The following is a 16,221-nucleotide window of genomic DNA, read 5'->3' as shown; positions in this document are numbered from 1 at the left end:
TAAACTGTCTCACACAGCCAGGTGTCCAATTTGACAGTACGGCTAATAAGTACGGCTTATTACATCTTATTAGTGCATACTAAAATAAAGTGCGAGAGTCTCGCTCTGAACTTTCCTTAATCAAGATTTGGAGACACTGTGCAGAAAAAGCAACTAAGCTAAGCCTAAGTCAACCGATTACTAACTTTGGAATCGGACAATCAACTGATTCTGAGTACATTTATACAGTATATTTGCAGGGCAGCACATCGATATACTCACATCTCTAATGTTAAAAACAGATTTCCATAGAGAACGGAGTGCCAATGGCAGACCTGCCAATTCTGGTGTTCTCTCACAAATGCCAATCGGGCTGCACAGTGCTGGGCTGTGAGCACAGGTCCCACTAGAGGATGTCAGGCCTCATGCCACCCTCATGGAGTCTGTTTCTGACAGTTTGGTCAGAAACATGCACACCAGTAACCTGCTGGAGGTAATTTTGTAGGGCTCTGGCAGTGCTCCTCCTGTTCCTCCTCGAACAAAGGAGCGGATACCAGTCCTGCTGCTGGGTTGATGACCCCTTATGGCCCTGTTCAGCTCTCCTTGGGTAACAGCCGGTAGTGACAAGGGCACTAGCAGAACACAAAACTCGAGAAGAATCAGTCAGGAACCCCCTTTTCGGGGGTTGTCTTGTTCTTGCCTCTCTATTGCACCTGTTGAATTCGTGAATTTCAAGATGGCGGCGCCCTGTCTGGCTGCGGCTGCAATGGCTCGTGATAGCACTGGAGATTTAATAGCAAATAACCCAGCCAGTTTGCGTAATTTCACTGTGAATCTGCAGCGTAGTTACTCCAAAACAACATACGACCGCCAGGAAATTCTAGATTTAGGTAGACCCATGAGTTCAGGACTCATAGATGTGACCACTCTGGACCTTCTACACAGCCTCGCACCGCTACGCCGGCTACATCCAGCAGCCAGCGGTGTCCGCCAGCGGAGGAGACGGAAGCGGTGTGACAGGAAGCAGAAGCGAGGGTGTCGAGCGGGGCTAACAGCTAAGCTAAAGGCTAACCCGCGGAGAACGCCTCTTCCTTCCATCCTGCTTTCTAATGTCCATTCCTTGGAGAACAAACTGGACTACCTGAAGCTGGATTTAACATCAAAACGGGAGATGAGAGACTGCGGAGCCATAATTCTCACAGAAACATGGCTAAAACCATCCGTTCCAGATGACGCTGTTAGCATAGAAGGGCTAACAACATTCTGGTCAGATAGGAGCAGCTCTCTCACCGGTAAATCCCGGGGTGGCGGTGTCTGCATATACACCTGCAACAACGGGGAGTTGGTCTCAAGTCACTGCTCTCCTGATGTAGAACTACTGACTGTAAAATGCAGGCCTTTTTATCTACCCCGTGAATTCACTGTTATCATTCTCACAGCAGTGTACATTCCCCCCAGTGCTAACACCAGAGAAGCCCTGAATATTCTATACCGCTCCATCAGTGGACTGCAATCTACACACCCAGAGGGAGTTTTCATTGTGGCAGGGGACTTTAATCAGGCCAAGATGAAAACTGTGTTTCCTCACTTCCATCAGTATGTGGATTTTGCAACCAGGGGAGAGAGCACGCTGGACCTGGCCTACAGTAACATCAAAAAGGCATTCAGGGCTGCACCCCGCCCCCACCTTGGCTCCTCAGACCATCTCTCTGTGATGCTAATTCCTACATACAAGCCCCTGCTGATCAGGAAAAAACCCACAGTGAAGCAGGTGAGGGTTTGGCCTGCAGGAACTATGGATGCATTACAGGACTGCTTCGAGCGCACGGACTGGGACATGTTCAAGGCAGCTGCTATGGACAATCAACACACATGGGTAGAGGAGTATGCTGAGTCTGTGTCTGCATACATTCAGAAGTGCATGGAGGATGTTAGTGTGGTCAAAAACATCTCCACACGGGCCAACGAGAAACCCTGGATGACCAGAGAGGTACGTGTAATGCTGAAAACACGGAATGTTGCTTTTAAATCTGGTGACATGGTGGCACTCAGAACAGCTAGAGCCAACCTGAACCGTGCCATAAGGGTTGCAAAGCATGCTCATGGTCAGAAAGTACAGGACTTTTTCCACGACCCCACGAACACCAGACAAATGTGGCAGGGTATTTAAGTCATCACAGACTATAAAGCTTCTCCTCCCCCCTGCGACGACAACATCAACTTCCTAAACAAACTCAACAACCACTTTGGGAGGTTTGAGGAACTCAACACCACTCCTGCGAGGAAATCTATTCCTCACCCGGATGAGCAGCCTCTCAGCCTGGACACAGCTGATGTCCATAGAACCCTGAGGAGAGTAAACACCCGGAAAGCAGCAGGCCCGGACAACATACCAGGACGGGTGCTCAAGGAATGTGCTGACCAGCTGGCAGGGGTTCTCACAGACATCTTTAACACCTCGCTGACCTAGGCTGTGGTACCAACATTTTTAAAGACTGCTATAATTACCCACAAACCCACAATCTCCTCCCTCAATGATTACCGCCCCGTAGCACTCACTCCCATCATGATGAAGTGCTTCGAGAGGCTGGTAAAGGACCACATTGTCTCCAGATTCCCCCCTACATTCGACCCGTACCAGTTTGCTTACCGGCCTAAACGCTCCACAGAGGACGCCATCTCCTCTGCACTCCACCTGAGCTTAGAACATCTGGAAGGGAGGAACACATGTGCGAATGTTGTTTCTGGACTTCAGCTCGGCATTCAATACCATCATCCCGCAGCATCTGGTGAGCAAACTGGCCCCCCTTGGCTTCAGCACCCCCCTGTGTAACTGGCTGCTTGACTTCCTCTCAAACAGACCCCAGTATGTGCAGGTGGGCAACAACGCGTCCAGTGTCATCTCCCTCAGCACCGGCTCCCCTCAAGGCAGCGTCCTCAGCCCGCTGTTGTTCCCCCTGATGACCCGCGACTCTTGTGCCAGGTCCACTACTAACCACATAGTGAAGTTTGCAGATGACACAACAGTAGTGGGCCTTATGAGTGATGACAACGACAAGGCCTACAGAGAGGAGGTGAAACACCTTGTGGACTGGTGCAAAATCAACAACCTCGTCCTGAACGTTGACAAAACTAAGGAGATCATCGTCGACTTCAGGAAGAGCCAGCCCAGTCACACACCACTCCTCATCAACAACACAGCAGTAGAGAGAGTCAGCAGCACCAAGTTCCTAGGGCTGCAGATAACAGACACTCTGACCTGGTCCCATCACACCGGAGCTCTTGTAAAGAGAGCTCAACAGCGCATGCACTTTCTGTGCTGGATGAAGAGAGCACACCTCCCCCCTCCAATTCTGACCACCTTCTACAGAGGCACTATAGAGAGCATACTGACCAGCTGCATCCCTGTCTGGTCAGGAGCCTGCAGTGCCTCCTCTGACTGGAAGTCCCTGCAGAGGGTGGTGAGGACAGCGGAGAAAATCATCGGGACTTCTCTTCCTCCCATCCATGACATTGCAGATGCTGTCAATATCCTGTGCTACACTGAGCCAAATGCAACGACGTTTCGTTCTGATCTGCACTGTGAGGTGTACTTTTGAATGACAATAAAGAAAAATCTAAGTCTAAGTCTAAGTTGTCACGTTCATTTGCACCAAAGCAGGCACAACTGATTCACAATCACTTGCGCTTCCTAAATGGAAGCTAGATTGATATCCCTGAAGTGTAACTGATTTGGTGAATTGGTGTTCTACTGTGACGATTAAGTGTTCCCTTAATTTTTAAAGCAGTGTAAATCTCCTGAACTCTGCATGTGACCTGCTGCTAATACAAGGTACAAGGTAAAGGTATTGTCATTTTTTAAAACACAAGGGTTTAAAAACACAAAACTCTGTTTGAGTCCATTGTGTTCCATCTATGTGTAGCATAGATGATGACTTGAGGAGTCTCTGTGCAGACACCTCACTTCACCAATATCACTGATGGTCTGTAGATGGGTACCAATGAAGTTCTGGGCAGTTTTTATCATCCTGCTGTAAGGCCTTCCTCTCCTGGACTGTGCATGTGATGTTTGTGATGTTTTCAGTAAGGATGCTTTCTACTGCTCCTCTGTAAAAGTTTAATCTTGCTCTGGAATCTAGCCTTCCTAAGTTTTCATAGGAAGTAGAGCCTTTTCAGGAGCCACCAGGGTGGTGATGTGTATTGACCAAGACAGGTTTTCAGTGATTGTAATTCCAGGGAACATAAAACTCTTCACCTGCTCCACCTCAGCTCCACTGATGTAGACAGTGGGGTGTGTCTTTGCTTCCTTTTTTTCTAAAATCAACAATCAGCTTCTTGGTTTTGCTGACATTGAGTAGCACCACTCTGCAAGATTACTGATTACCTTCAGATATGAACTCTCATTGTTGTTTATACTACTATGGCTGATGATGGTGGTGTCATCCGCATACTTCACTGTAGAGTTCTCTTGATGACTGGGAATGCAGTCATGGGTGTACAATATGAACAGGAGGGGGCTGAGAACACAGCCCTGGGGGTTCTGGTGTTGAGCACTAACATAGACGAGGTGTACCTGCCAATCCGTACTCTCTGGGGTCTCTCTTCCCTGTCGACTCTGTTTGTGGACCACTACAATGGGGGGAAATGGAATTAGTACCAAAAGAGCAATTACAAAAAGTAGCAGGCTAAGAAACCAAACTAAGTAACATGTTCTGTCTGTCTGTCTGTCTGTCTGTCTGATCGATCGCCTCCGATCCATTTCAGCACTATGTACAGCCTCGCACACCACGCACACACATCTTAAATTAAACAGAGGCCTACTTATTTCATAATTTCAACGATGGATAGACTTGTGGGGTCTACAGTGATCAAAATATTCGGAAGACTTAAAAGCATAAACCACATGCCAGCTTATTTGCGTCTCATCGTGTCTCATCGTACCCATCGTACCCATCGCTTTAATGACAGTTCAGGCATCACTGCATGACATGACCACTCCCTCTATCTCTTTTAAAATCAGATTTAAAATGCATGCAAAATAGACAAACAAGCAAAATTTGAGAAACTTCAGTAGGAAATAGAAGAAGGACCGGATATATAACATCAAATATTATACAACATTTATTTAATAGTGACAAAGGAGGTTCCAAAACCAATCAAATACGTGCTGGTCCCAATCTGGGAGGTCCTGGATGCTGTTCTGGTGGCACAAATTAAGCACTGTTGTAGGCAGAAAAAAATCAGAACTATATCTACAGGGTTGGATAACTGGAGAGGTACAGTAAGTATTTTATTTTATTTATTTTTGGTCGAAAGTGTATGTGTCAAACCTGAGGTTGATCCCTCCACGTCGTGGATGGTGTCAGGCAGGGGTCTACTGGCAGTCTCAGGTAGCAGCAGGGTGAGCACAGAGCCCAGCAGAGGGCACAGACCACAAAGAACCATGGGAGCCTGTGGACTGATGTTCTTTAAAAGGTGCATCATGGGAGCAAGGACCCCTCCAGCTCGAGCACACATGGAGCCCATACCAATCCCATTTTGCCTGTGAGTGACAGAGAAGCGAGAAGAGAGTCAGAAACACACCATTGCTGATAAGCCATTAGAGAAACCTTTGATCTATATTGATCTTTATCAACACGGTAATGAGGGGAAGTAGAGTTGAAGCAGTTGGCTTTTCGTAATAAAAAATCAATCAAAATCTGTCACGTACACTGACACATGTATGAATAGTGTTTAGATCATGTCTTTATGTTTTGCATATTCAACATATTAACATTACTACAACATTACATGACTAACATTACAACTATAAACAATGACTCATTCTTCAGAGTAACTGTTTGTCAGTAAAATTATCAAAATAATCTGCATTAGCTATACTTTTTTGTGATAAACTTTACAAAACAAACACATTCACACAGAAAATAAAATAAACAACAACAACATTAAACACTAATGTGGAAGACAAAATGGTCAGAGATGGTCAGAAAATACAGACAATTATAGAGATTAGGTAGGGTATGTGTGAATGAAGTGTGTTAAAATGTGTTTGGAGTGGCAGGGACATGCATTAGTGTGTGGACAAGGGAGTATGGCTTCTGAGTGGTGGAGAGAGTAAAGGAGAAAAGGGGAGAGAGAGAGAGAGAGAGAGAAAGAGAGAGAGAAACTAAGGAAACACTTAATCGTCACAGTATAACACCAAGTCAGTTAAACTTCAGGGATATCAATCTGTCCATTTAGGATTTAGGAGTATTTGTGAATCAATTTCATCTGCTTTGGTGCAAATGAAAGTGACAACAGATGCAATGGAGAGGCAAAAGCAAGACAACCCCAAAAAATGGAATGGTTTTGCATATGGTGGCCACAGACAATTGCACTCTCCTCATCCTACTGATTCTTCTCTAGTTTTGTGTTCTGCTAGTTTCCTTGTCACTACTGGCAGTTCAGGTTGCACAGGTAGTCCAGCTCCTCCCCCCAGGATGGCGCATCCATATGTGCTGTCACAAAAGGTTTGCTGTGTCTCTCAGCATAGTCTCAAGAGCATGGAGGAGATACCAGGAGACCAGCCGTTACACGAGGAGAGCTGGACAGGGCCGTAGAAGGGCATCAACCCAGGAGCAGGACTGGTATATGTTCCTTTGTGCGACGAGAAGCAAGAGGAGCACTGCCAGAGCCCTACAAAATGATCTCCAGCAGGCTACTAGTGTGCATGATTCTGACCAAACTGTCAAAAACACTCCACAAGGGTGGCATGAGGGCCCGACGTCCCCTAGTGGGACCTGTGCTCACAGCCCAACACTGTGCAGCTCGATTGGCATTTGCGAGAGAACACCAGAATTGGCAGGTCCACCATTAGCGTTCCGTTCTCTTCACAGATGAGAGCAGGTTCAAGCCGAGCATATGTGACAGGAGTGAATGAGTCTGGAGACGACGTGGTGACCATTGTGCATTAACATTATGCCTGTAACATAATCCAGCATTGGTCAGTGATGGTCTGGGAAGTTATATCCTTTTGCAACAGTGACTTATTACTTATTTCTCTCCTTGATTCTGTCGCAGAAACAAGAAATCTACTCCCTGATTTACTGATGGATCACAAGATCTCAAGCAGGAAAATGGAACGTGCATGGCGAAAATTAAAATTGGAAGTTTTCTATCTTGCATGACATGATAGTGTACTTAATTATAAGTGTGCTCTCAATGCTGCTAAAACAGCATATCTCTCTGGCCTAATACACAATAATAAACACAACCCTAGAGTTCTCTTTGACACTGTGGCCAAACTCACTTAGAAACCACAGTCTGCGAGCTGTGCACCCTTTACTGCAAATGATTTCTTAGATTTCTTTTGCAGTAAAATTGATGAGATTAGAGTCAAAAGTATCTCTTTATCTCTGGCTTCCTCAGCAAAGTTGATTGTAAAATATCCTTATGCTAATTCGTAATATTTTTGAAAGTATCTCTCTTGAGACATTGTCTAAACTGGTCTCAGCCTCAAAACCAACCACCTGCCTGTTGGACCCCCTACTGCCAAAACTGCTCAAGGATCTTTGGCCATCACTAGGACCATCATTGTTAAATATTGTAAATTTAGTATCACTCATGACCGGTGTTGTCCCTACTAGTTTTAAGTCTGCTGTGGTTAAGCCTCTACTTAAGAAACTAAATCTTGACGCAGGGTCTCTAAATAATTATAGACCAGTGTCCAACCTTCCTTTCTTCTCTAAAGTCTTGGAAAGAGGTGTGTCTCAGCAACTTTCAGGCTACCTACTTAATGATAATCTTCTCAAACCTTTTCAATCAGCTTTCAGAGCCTGTCATTCCACTGAAACTAGACTAACTAAAGTGGTAAATGACATTCTACTTACTATGGACTCAAACTCTAGCTCAGTGCATCTGTTACTGGATCTCAGTGCTGCATCTGATACCATAGATCATGGCATACTGTCAGACTGACTTGAAAATCAATTTGGCATCTCTGGCCAGGCTCTTGCTTGGCTAAAGTCTTACCTACCAGAAGGAACACAAAGCATTTCTTATAATTATATTACTTCAACATTTACTGATGTGAAGTATGGAGTTCCCCAGGGCTCTGTTCTTGGTCCTTTGCTTTTCTCTTTATATATTTCACCTCTTGGCCAAATTATTCACAGCTATGAAATATATTTCCACTGCTATGCTGACGATACTCAGCTGTATGTGCCCTTAAAAGTTACTCTGTGTTTGTGTGTGTGTGTTTGAATGAAATGTGACTTTACAGGGACATACAGTTGGTATTGTTAATGTTCTCACTTGCTCTGTGTGCGTACTGTATGTGTGTGAGGGGTTGCCCCTGCATTATAGTTGTGTGACAGAGTTTAAAATGGCGTGATATCTGTGCCACATTTGTGAAGGAACATAGGGAGATTTTGAGCACATATGTGCTTGCAAGATATATTTTTCTGTGCTCAAAATCTCCCATTGCTCCTTCACGAATATGGCACAAATATCACACCATAGTTTAAGTGCCAGTTCTAGTGCTGATCATTTGCACAGTGTGATTGTGGCTGACAAGTCAACAATAAATAATATTCCTATTGGGAATAACTTTGACTCCTGTTTGAACTACATTTAGCTGAATAGGGTTGCCTAATTCTACTACTGTATTTTTACATGGGTCATAATGGTGGTACTTGGAGAGCCGGATATTTTCTGAGGTGGTACAGGGTGTAAAAAGTTTGAGAACCACTTATCTATGCTGTTGTGTGCAGGGGCAGCAGGCTGAGGGTAGCGGACGCCAAAAGACTGAACAGACTGATCCGCAAGGCCAGTGACATTGTGGGAGTGGAGCTGGACTCTCTGACGGTGGTGTCAGAGAGGAGGACGCTGTCTAAGTTGCATGTCATCTTGGACAATGGCTGCAATCCACTCCATGACGTGGTGGTCAGCCACAGGAGAACATTCAGCACTAGACTGATCCCACCAAGATGCACCACAGAGCGCCACAGGAAATCATTCCTGCCTGTGGCTATCAATCTGTTTAATTCCTCACTCTGAGTGTCAGACACTCTGAGTCAAAAGGAGGACTCTGGATGCTTTGTTTCTCTCTAATGTGCAATAACCCATATTTCAACTGTAGCATTATTTATTACACTGTATATTATTATTATTACTATTATAATCATTATTATTATTATTATTATTATTATTATTACATTGTATATATGGATATATTCTAGGAGAATGTACATTTCTTGTATTTTTGTTCTGTTTTTGTTGTTTATATATCATTTTGATTCTTCTGCATATTTCTGGGACTTTGAATGGAGCAGCTGTAATGCATGCAATTTTCCCTCGGGGATCAATAAAGTATTTCTGATTCTGATTCTGATTCTGAACATAGTACTGGTAGTGATATAACAAAACTGAAAAGAGACGATGATTCTCACAGGCAAAATTATATAATATAATAACAGCTATAATGATGATTGATAAGATTTATGTAGCAATGAGTGGGGCTACACGGCCCCAGAGAGGTGGGTATCTGCTGCCATACCACCAGATTACAGAGCAGCTTCTTTCCTCAGGCTGTGAGAATCCTGAACTCATCCTCAATGCTCTACTCAGACCAATTTGTCCGTGTAGTTTTGTGTGTGTGTGTGGCTTAGGGAATCGCAAACGGACATTTTATTATAGGATCTTGTGTTGTATAACGAAAAAATTTATTTTGCATCATGAATCTGTGCTACAAAAAACTGGGAAAGTTGTGGAATGCTCCAAAAACACCTGTTTTGACCATTTTACAGGTAAACAGGTTCATTGGTGATGACAGTTGATAGTAGCATGATTGGGCATGAAAGCGGCATCCTCGAAAGGCTCAGTCACTCTCATGCAAGAATGGGGCGAGGTTCACCACTTTCTCAAACACAATAAAATAGTAAAGGATATTACTACTTACTTGTTTGTTTGCAATGATTGCTTTTCTTTTTATTTTGTGTTATATAGGTTTTAGTAAAAGCTGTTACATCATATCTAATGTGGCTAGGGTTGTTGGGTAGCAAGACCTTTCAGTCAGGAACACACAGCGGTGTATGTGAGGGAAACACTCACCTGATAACAGTGGGGAATACCTCAGCTGAGTAGATATAAATAATGGAAAGAGAGGCTGTGATCCCAAACTTCCCGATCATGGCCAGCACAGTTTTAATGACAGACAAATCTGGAGGAGAGGTCAGAGAAAAGTGAGGGCAAAGTTTCTGACGGACTGGAAACGAGGTAAAGAAAACATGGAGACAATCCATACCACTGGGAATGAAGATGGTTAGCAGGCAGGCTGTGCCACCCACAGCCAGGAAAGCTAGCTGGGAGATCTTGCGGGAGCGGTTGAGGGTGAACAGGGTGATGGTGCGTGCAGGCATCTCCACCAGGCCAAAAATCATTTGGGTCAGATAGATGTTCATTCCAAAGTCAGAGATATTGAGAGACAGGCCGTAGTAGACGAGCACGTTGGCAAACCTGAGACAGACGGAGAGAAGAAAAACAGCATCATTTTGGATGTCTTCACACACTTCTGTGACCTCTTTGTTGCCTATCGAACTAAATATTACTCAAGTACTCAAATTCCTGGAGGAACCTTTCACACCTAAAGGGGTTCCTGGACACCCCTCGTACACAGTCAACCAGCTGTCACCCTCAAAATGAAAAGACGGTCTGATCAGACTAAAGAGGCTCTTAAAGACTGTTGCGACTCAACTGTGTGGGAAGAACTTTATGATCCACATGGAGAGGACATTGACAGTCTTACACACTGTACAACAGACTACATCAACTTCTGTGTGGAGAACACTGTACCCACTAGGACTGTGCACTGTTTTCCCAACAACAAACCCTGGATAAATCTTGATATAAAAGCTCTCCTCAAGGAGAAAAGGGCATTTAAATCAGGAAATAAGGAGGAGCTGAAGGCTGTGCAGAGGGAGCTGAGGAGGAAGATCAGGGAAGGGAAAAACAGCTACAGCTACAGGTACGGCTGGAGCAGAACAACGACAACAGAGTCTGGAGAGGCCTTAAAACCATCACTGGCCACAAGGAACCTGACTACCAGGCTGTGGGGGACCAGAAGTTGGTGAATGACCTGAACTTATTCTTTAATAGATTGATCAATGATCAATACTGTTTGGGGTTTTGATGGTCTGTATGTTAAGATGAATTCTTACACTCTTTAGTTGTTAACAAACAATATTATCGATATCGTCTACCATTCCCTCAATACATGATCATGTTGTTAACTCACAACATCAGCAACTACAGCCCTGGTGTGCAAACTTAGATCTTTAGTAATTAAATGTCCTTTTCCCCGCACAAGATTTCAAGTTAGACTGACTGTCACCATCCTGATGTGGCCATGACATCAGGTTCCCTCGATGACACAGATTAACAGATGACTGAACACGCACTGAATATTGGTATCGACATTAGTTTTTCCAGGTGAAAAACCATGAAGGTGAATGTTATAAATACACACTTAAAGCTGGGGTTTGTAAGATGGAAAAACCGTCAAGCCCAGGCTAGATTTTGAAAGTATCGGTGTATTGTTTTCATCACAACTTCTAACTACAAGTAGCTACCTCATGTCTCGTTCGCCTGTAAGTAAACACCTAATATTATTATATAGACAAAAGTGAATATTGTATTGGACTTGGATAGTATGTATTTGCATGTAGAGACTCTCATGTAGAGTAACGCCAGAGCCAAGTACATAATCACATCAGAGAAGAAAACTAGAGAACGTGTCCAAGAGAGTGGAGGAAGAGCCCGTGGACGTGGTAGGGTCAAGGAGCAGATGTTCTCGGAAAAGATGACATGCCTTGAGTAAAAGATCTACAAGCTCAAAGGATTGCACATGAGCAGGTATCTAAAGTAGAACATTTCTTGTGCCTTGCTTCTGATAAACACCACCTACAACTAAGCTATGTGTTTTTACAGTATATTGAACAGGCATGTAATTTGGACACACAAGTGCACTAATCAGAATCACACTTTTTGCAAGTAGTTTTTCACAATTTTAATTTGTGTTTTGGTGCATACCAATAAACACAGTGTGTAGAAAAATAAAAATAAAAAGATAAAGGGCTGGTACTTCAAGCCAAAAGCATGAATAGATAGAAAAATGTAATATAAACTGGGACATCTATACAGTTTTCACCACTGAAAGCGTATATGTTCACAATATGCTGAGGACAGTCGAGCTCTGTTCCATAAAAATATCTAATCATGTTGCTCATCTGTTGCTTTACAGGCCAGAATTTGAGGACTACGTTTGGAGCAGTCACATCAAATGCTGGAACTCTGCCTTACACGTATTTTCTTGTTCTATATTTATTCCTTGTTTTGCATTATCTCTAACTTGTTAGTTTGAACTAAATCTGAGGTCCCGAGCGCTCTGGACCAGGTTTCCATTAAGGAAATCTCTGTACTTTGCTCCATCCAGCTTTCTCTCAACCCTGACCAAGCATGATGCTGCCACCACCATGCTTTACCATCAGGATGGTGTTGGGCACATGATGAGCAATAACAGCCCTAGGAATAGTCCTGGCTGTTCCAAAATTCTTCCATTTAAGAATTATGGAGGCCACTGTGCTCTTGGGGACCTTCAATGCAGCAGATTTTTTTTTGTAGCCTTCCCCAGATCTGTGCCTCGACACAATCCTCTCTGAGCTCTACAGGCAGTTCTTTGTACCTCATGTCTTGGTTTTTGCTCTGATATTCATTGTCAGCTGTGAGACATTATATAGACAGGTGTGTGCCTTTCCTAATCATATCCAATCAATTGAAATTACCACAGTTGGACTCCAGTCAAGGTCATGGGCGCCGATTCCATGGGTGCTTCGGGGTTGGAGCACCCACGCTGATTGCCGAGCACCCACGTGTGCCAGCCTACACTTGTCATTGATTTGCTAATGACCACTCCCCCGCTACCTATCAATGCATTGCATTGTGATGTCAGATAAACCGCCAAAAAGGCTGGACGGCAACTTGCTGATAAAACATAGTGGTTGATTTAGCCAACAAAATGGACAAATTTGTGGTAAAAATACCAAAAATATCCACCTACCTGACACTGTCCTCTAGTGAGGACTCTACCGTGTCAATGACTGAGGACAGTAGCAGCACACATGTTAGGCAGAAAAAAGGTCGGACTTTTCAAGCTAGCTGGAAAGGCAAATACGCATGGATAGTCTACGATGCTGCAAAAAACAAGGTATTTTGTGAGGTTTGCACTGCAGCCAAAAACATGGGAACCCCTCTCCCATCCAAAACACATGACCAAGAGTCTTTTAGAGCTTTTGTACGGGATGGTTTTTCCAGCTGGGCCAAAGCACTGGAGAGATTTCAAACTCACGAAAAGTCAAACCTGCATAGAGCTGCAGTTAGCACTGTTGCTGCTACTAATGCCGGTGTAAATGTTGCCGCATCAATTTCTGCCAGTAAATACAGGCAGATGCAAGAACAGCTTTGTTGGCTATTCTATCCTCAGTCCGATATCTTTCATGTCAGGGTTTGGCCATCCGAGGAAGCACGGATGAGGAGTCCAACTTGACCCAGTTACTGCATTTACGTGCTCAAGTGGCTCTCACATGATATTTTAAACGAGATGACAGAAATCATGGCCCATGACGTACTGAGAACACTGATTGAAGAAATCAAGTCTGAGTTTTTTTCTGTGATAATGGATGAAACCGCCGACATTTCAGTCAGAGAGCAGGTGTCGATTAGTTTTCGTGTGGTGGCTGAAAATCTGGAGCCAGAGGAACATTTTGTTGGATTTTATGAGACATCAACAACCACAGCAAATGCGCCGTTTCAGCTGCTGATTGATGTTTTGATGAGATTCTCACTGCCACTTCAGAAATGCAGAGGACAATGCTATGACGGTGCGTCAAATATGTCGGGCATTAAAGCTGGTTTGCAAGCACGTGTGCTGGAACAGGAGCCCCGAACACAGTATGTGCACTGCACCGCACATCTGGTGAATTTGGTTGTGCACGACGTCGCCCAAAACATCCCTGCATGTCGCAACTTTATGACTCTCATTCGTGAATTGATAACCCTGATCAGAAATTCACCAAAACGGCTTGCCTGGTTCCAAATGTTTCAAGGTAAAGAAGCACCATCTTTAAAGCCTCTGTGTCCGACGCGCTGGACTGTGAAGGCGGCCTCTTTGCAATCCATTGCCTCAAACTACAGTGCGTTGATTGACTTTCTAGAGGACCTGAGTTCAAACGAAAAAGGTGATGCAGGGGGTAAAGCCAGTGGACTGCTTGTGCACCTGCAGAAATTCAGGACTTTTTTTCTTTGAAACTCATGCTTAACTTCTTCTCTCACATGGAAACGGTCAGCGTTGCTCTCCAAAAGCGTCAGCTACACATAGAGCGCGAGGTAAATGATTGACACACTCAGAGGTGACATGAAGGCTCTTCGGGAAGGATTCACTGAATTTTGGGAAAACACTACTGCAGCAGCCGATGACTTGGGTTTGGAAAGCCCGGTTTTGCCCAGACCAAGAACAATTCCCCGCCGATTGGAAGACGCAGGTGCGCCGCCGCACAGCTTTAAGACACCAGAAGAACTGTGCCGACAACAGTACTTCCAGGTTATGGACACAGCATCAGCATCCCTGGATTGGAGATTTAGTCCTTCTGCATTCAAACACATGCAAGATGTTGAGGAATTTGTCACTGGAAAAGGCGACTGCAAGAACATCATACAGTTTCACCGGGATGATTTAGATGAAACCAGACTCACACTGCATCGTGATATGTGCATGGACATAGCAAAACAGCGAGGAGTTTGCTTGGCTACTTTTCAGGCTGTAGTGAACTTTCTCAAAGGTGATCAGGGGGAGTATTTGAGAACACTATTGCCAGAGGTCACAAAACTTGTGAAACTTGCCCTGACTGTCCCTGTAACATCATGCACTTCAGAGCGGTCATTTTCTGGACTCTGGCGCCTAAAAACCTATCTGCGGTCCACAATGGGGCAAGCAAGGCTGAACCACGTTGCAATACTGAACTATCACAAGACATTGTCAAGGAGTAGGAACCTGGAAACAATCGCGGACCAGTTTATAAAATGCACCGCTACCAGGGGCAACACATTCCTCATCAAGAATTAACAAGAATGGTGAGTGACAAAACAACAAATTAAATATTTTTTATGATATAGCCTACTGTGGTACTATGTTTTAAAGGATGTGTTGGAATGGTTTTGAATTGTGGATTTGATCCATGATTTGCTTTTATTTGAGCCTTTTTGCTATAGTTTTGGTGGTTATGACTATTTCTTTCCTGGTGTGTGTTGTTAGTAAAACTTTTGATTTAACCTATATTTGTCTCATTAAAAGCCAGTTGTGATCATTGACAGTATAATTAATATCAGGTTGTGATTAACGAATGAGTGAAGTAGCCTAGTTGCTGATGAGTTGGTAGGCTGTTATTGTTTATCTATACTGACTTTCAGCACAGCGGACAGTTCCATTCACACTTATAGGCCTATACGGTTATGGTATGCTATTCAATCCAGGCTGTGGTGTTGGATTGTGGATTTTGTTTTTCCTTTTTCTTTATCGGAGCCTTTTGCATTAGGTTGTATTGACATTAACTCCTCGTATGCATCACCAGTGTGTAGACTGTGTGTTTGTGAAAGAGAGTGTGTGCAGGTGTGTTCATTGCGGCCGCTGCTGTTAATTGATCTAATGTGTGTTTTACTGTGAGACGAATGTGCGCGCGTGTCAAAATAGCAACGAGTAATGCAAGCACTGTGAGCACCCACCAGCAGAAACATAAATCAGTACCCCTGGTCAAGGTGGAGAGACATCTCAAAGATGATCAAGAGAAATGGGAGGCACCTGAGCTAAGTGTCATAACAAAGGGTCTGAATACTTATGTCAATGTGATATTTCATTGTTTCCTTTTTCAATAAATTTGCCAACATTTCTATAATTTTGTGTCTGCTTTGTCATTATGATGTATTGAGTGTAGACTGATGGGGGGGAAAAACTATTTAAACGATTTTAGCATAAGGCTGCGAAATAACAAAAAGTGAGGGGGTCTGAATATTGTCTGAATGCACTGTATGTCTGTCCAGCCATTAACACATTTTGTCAATGTCATAGCACCATAACTGTGAAAGATGCAGTCATGAAACTTTACAGGTGTGTAGTTGAGATAAAAAATGAAGGCTAAGTTTGAAGATGGGTGTAGT

The 16,221-nt window shown here is 43.9% G+C and overlaps 1 protein-coding gene across 1 annotated transcript in view; it reads right to left on the bottom strand.

Moving 5' to 3' along the window:
• Positions 1-16,221, bottom strand: part of LOC141018287 (organic cation transporter protein) — a 41,317-nt gene that overhangs the window by 12,216 nt on the left and 12,880 nt on the right. The window contains exons 7-9 of the mRNA XM_073493218.1: positions 10,262-10,473; positions 10,069-10,177; positions 5,310-5,521 (exon numbers count right to left, since the gene is read on the bottom strand). Of these exons, the coding sequence (XP_073349319.1) occupies positions 5,310-5,521; positions 10,069-10,177; positions 10,262-10,473 (533 nt within the window). The remainder of the gene's footprint in view (positions 1-5,309; positions 5,522-10,068; positions 10,178-10,261; positions 10,474-16,221) is intronic.

The sequence above is a fragment of the Pagrus major genome, chromosome 22 (genome assembly GCF_040436345.1).
Source record: "Pagrus major chromosome 22, Pma_NU_1.0".
In the NCBI taxonomy this organism is placed as follows: Eukaryota; Metazoa; Chordata; class Actinopteri; order Spariformes; family Sparidae; genus Pagrus; species Pagrus major.
The sequence above is the reverse complement of the archived record's forward strand: the minus strand, read 5'-3'. Positions and strand labels throughout refer to the sequence as shown.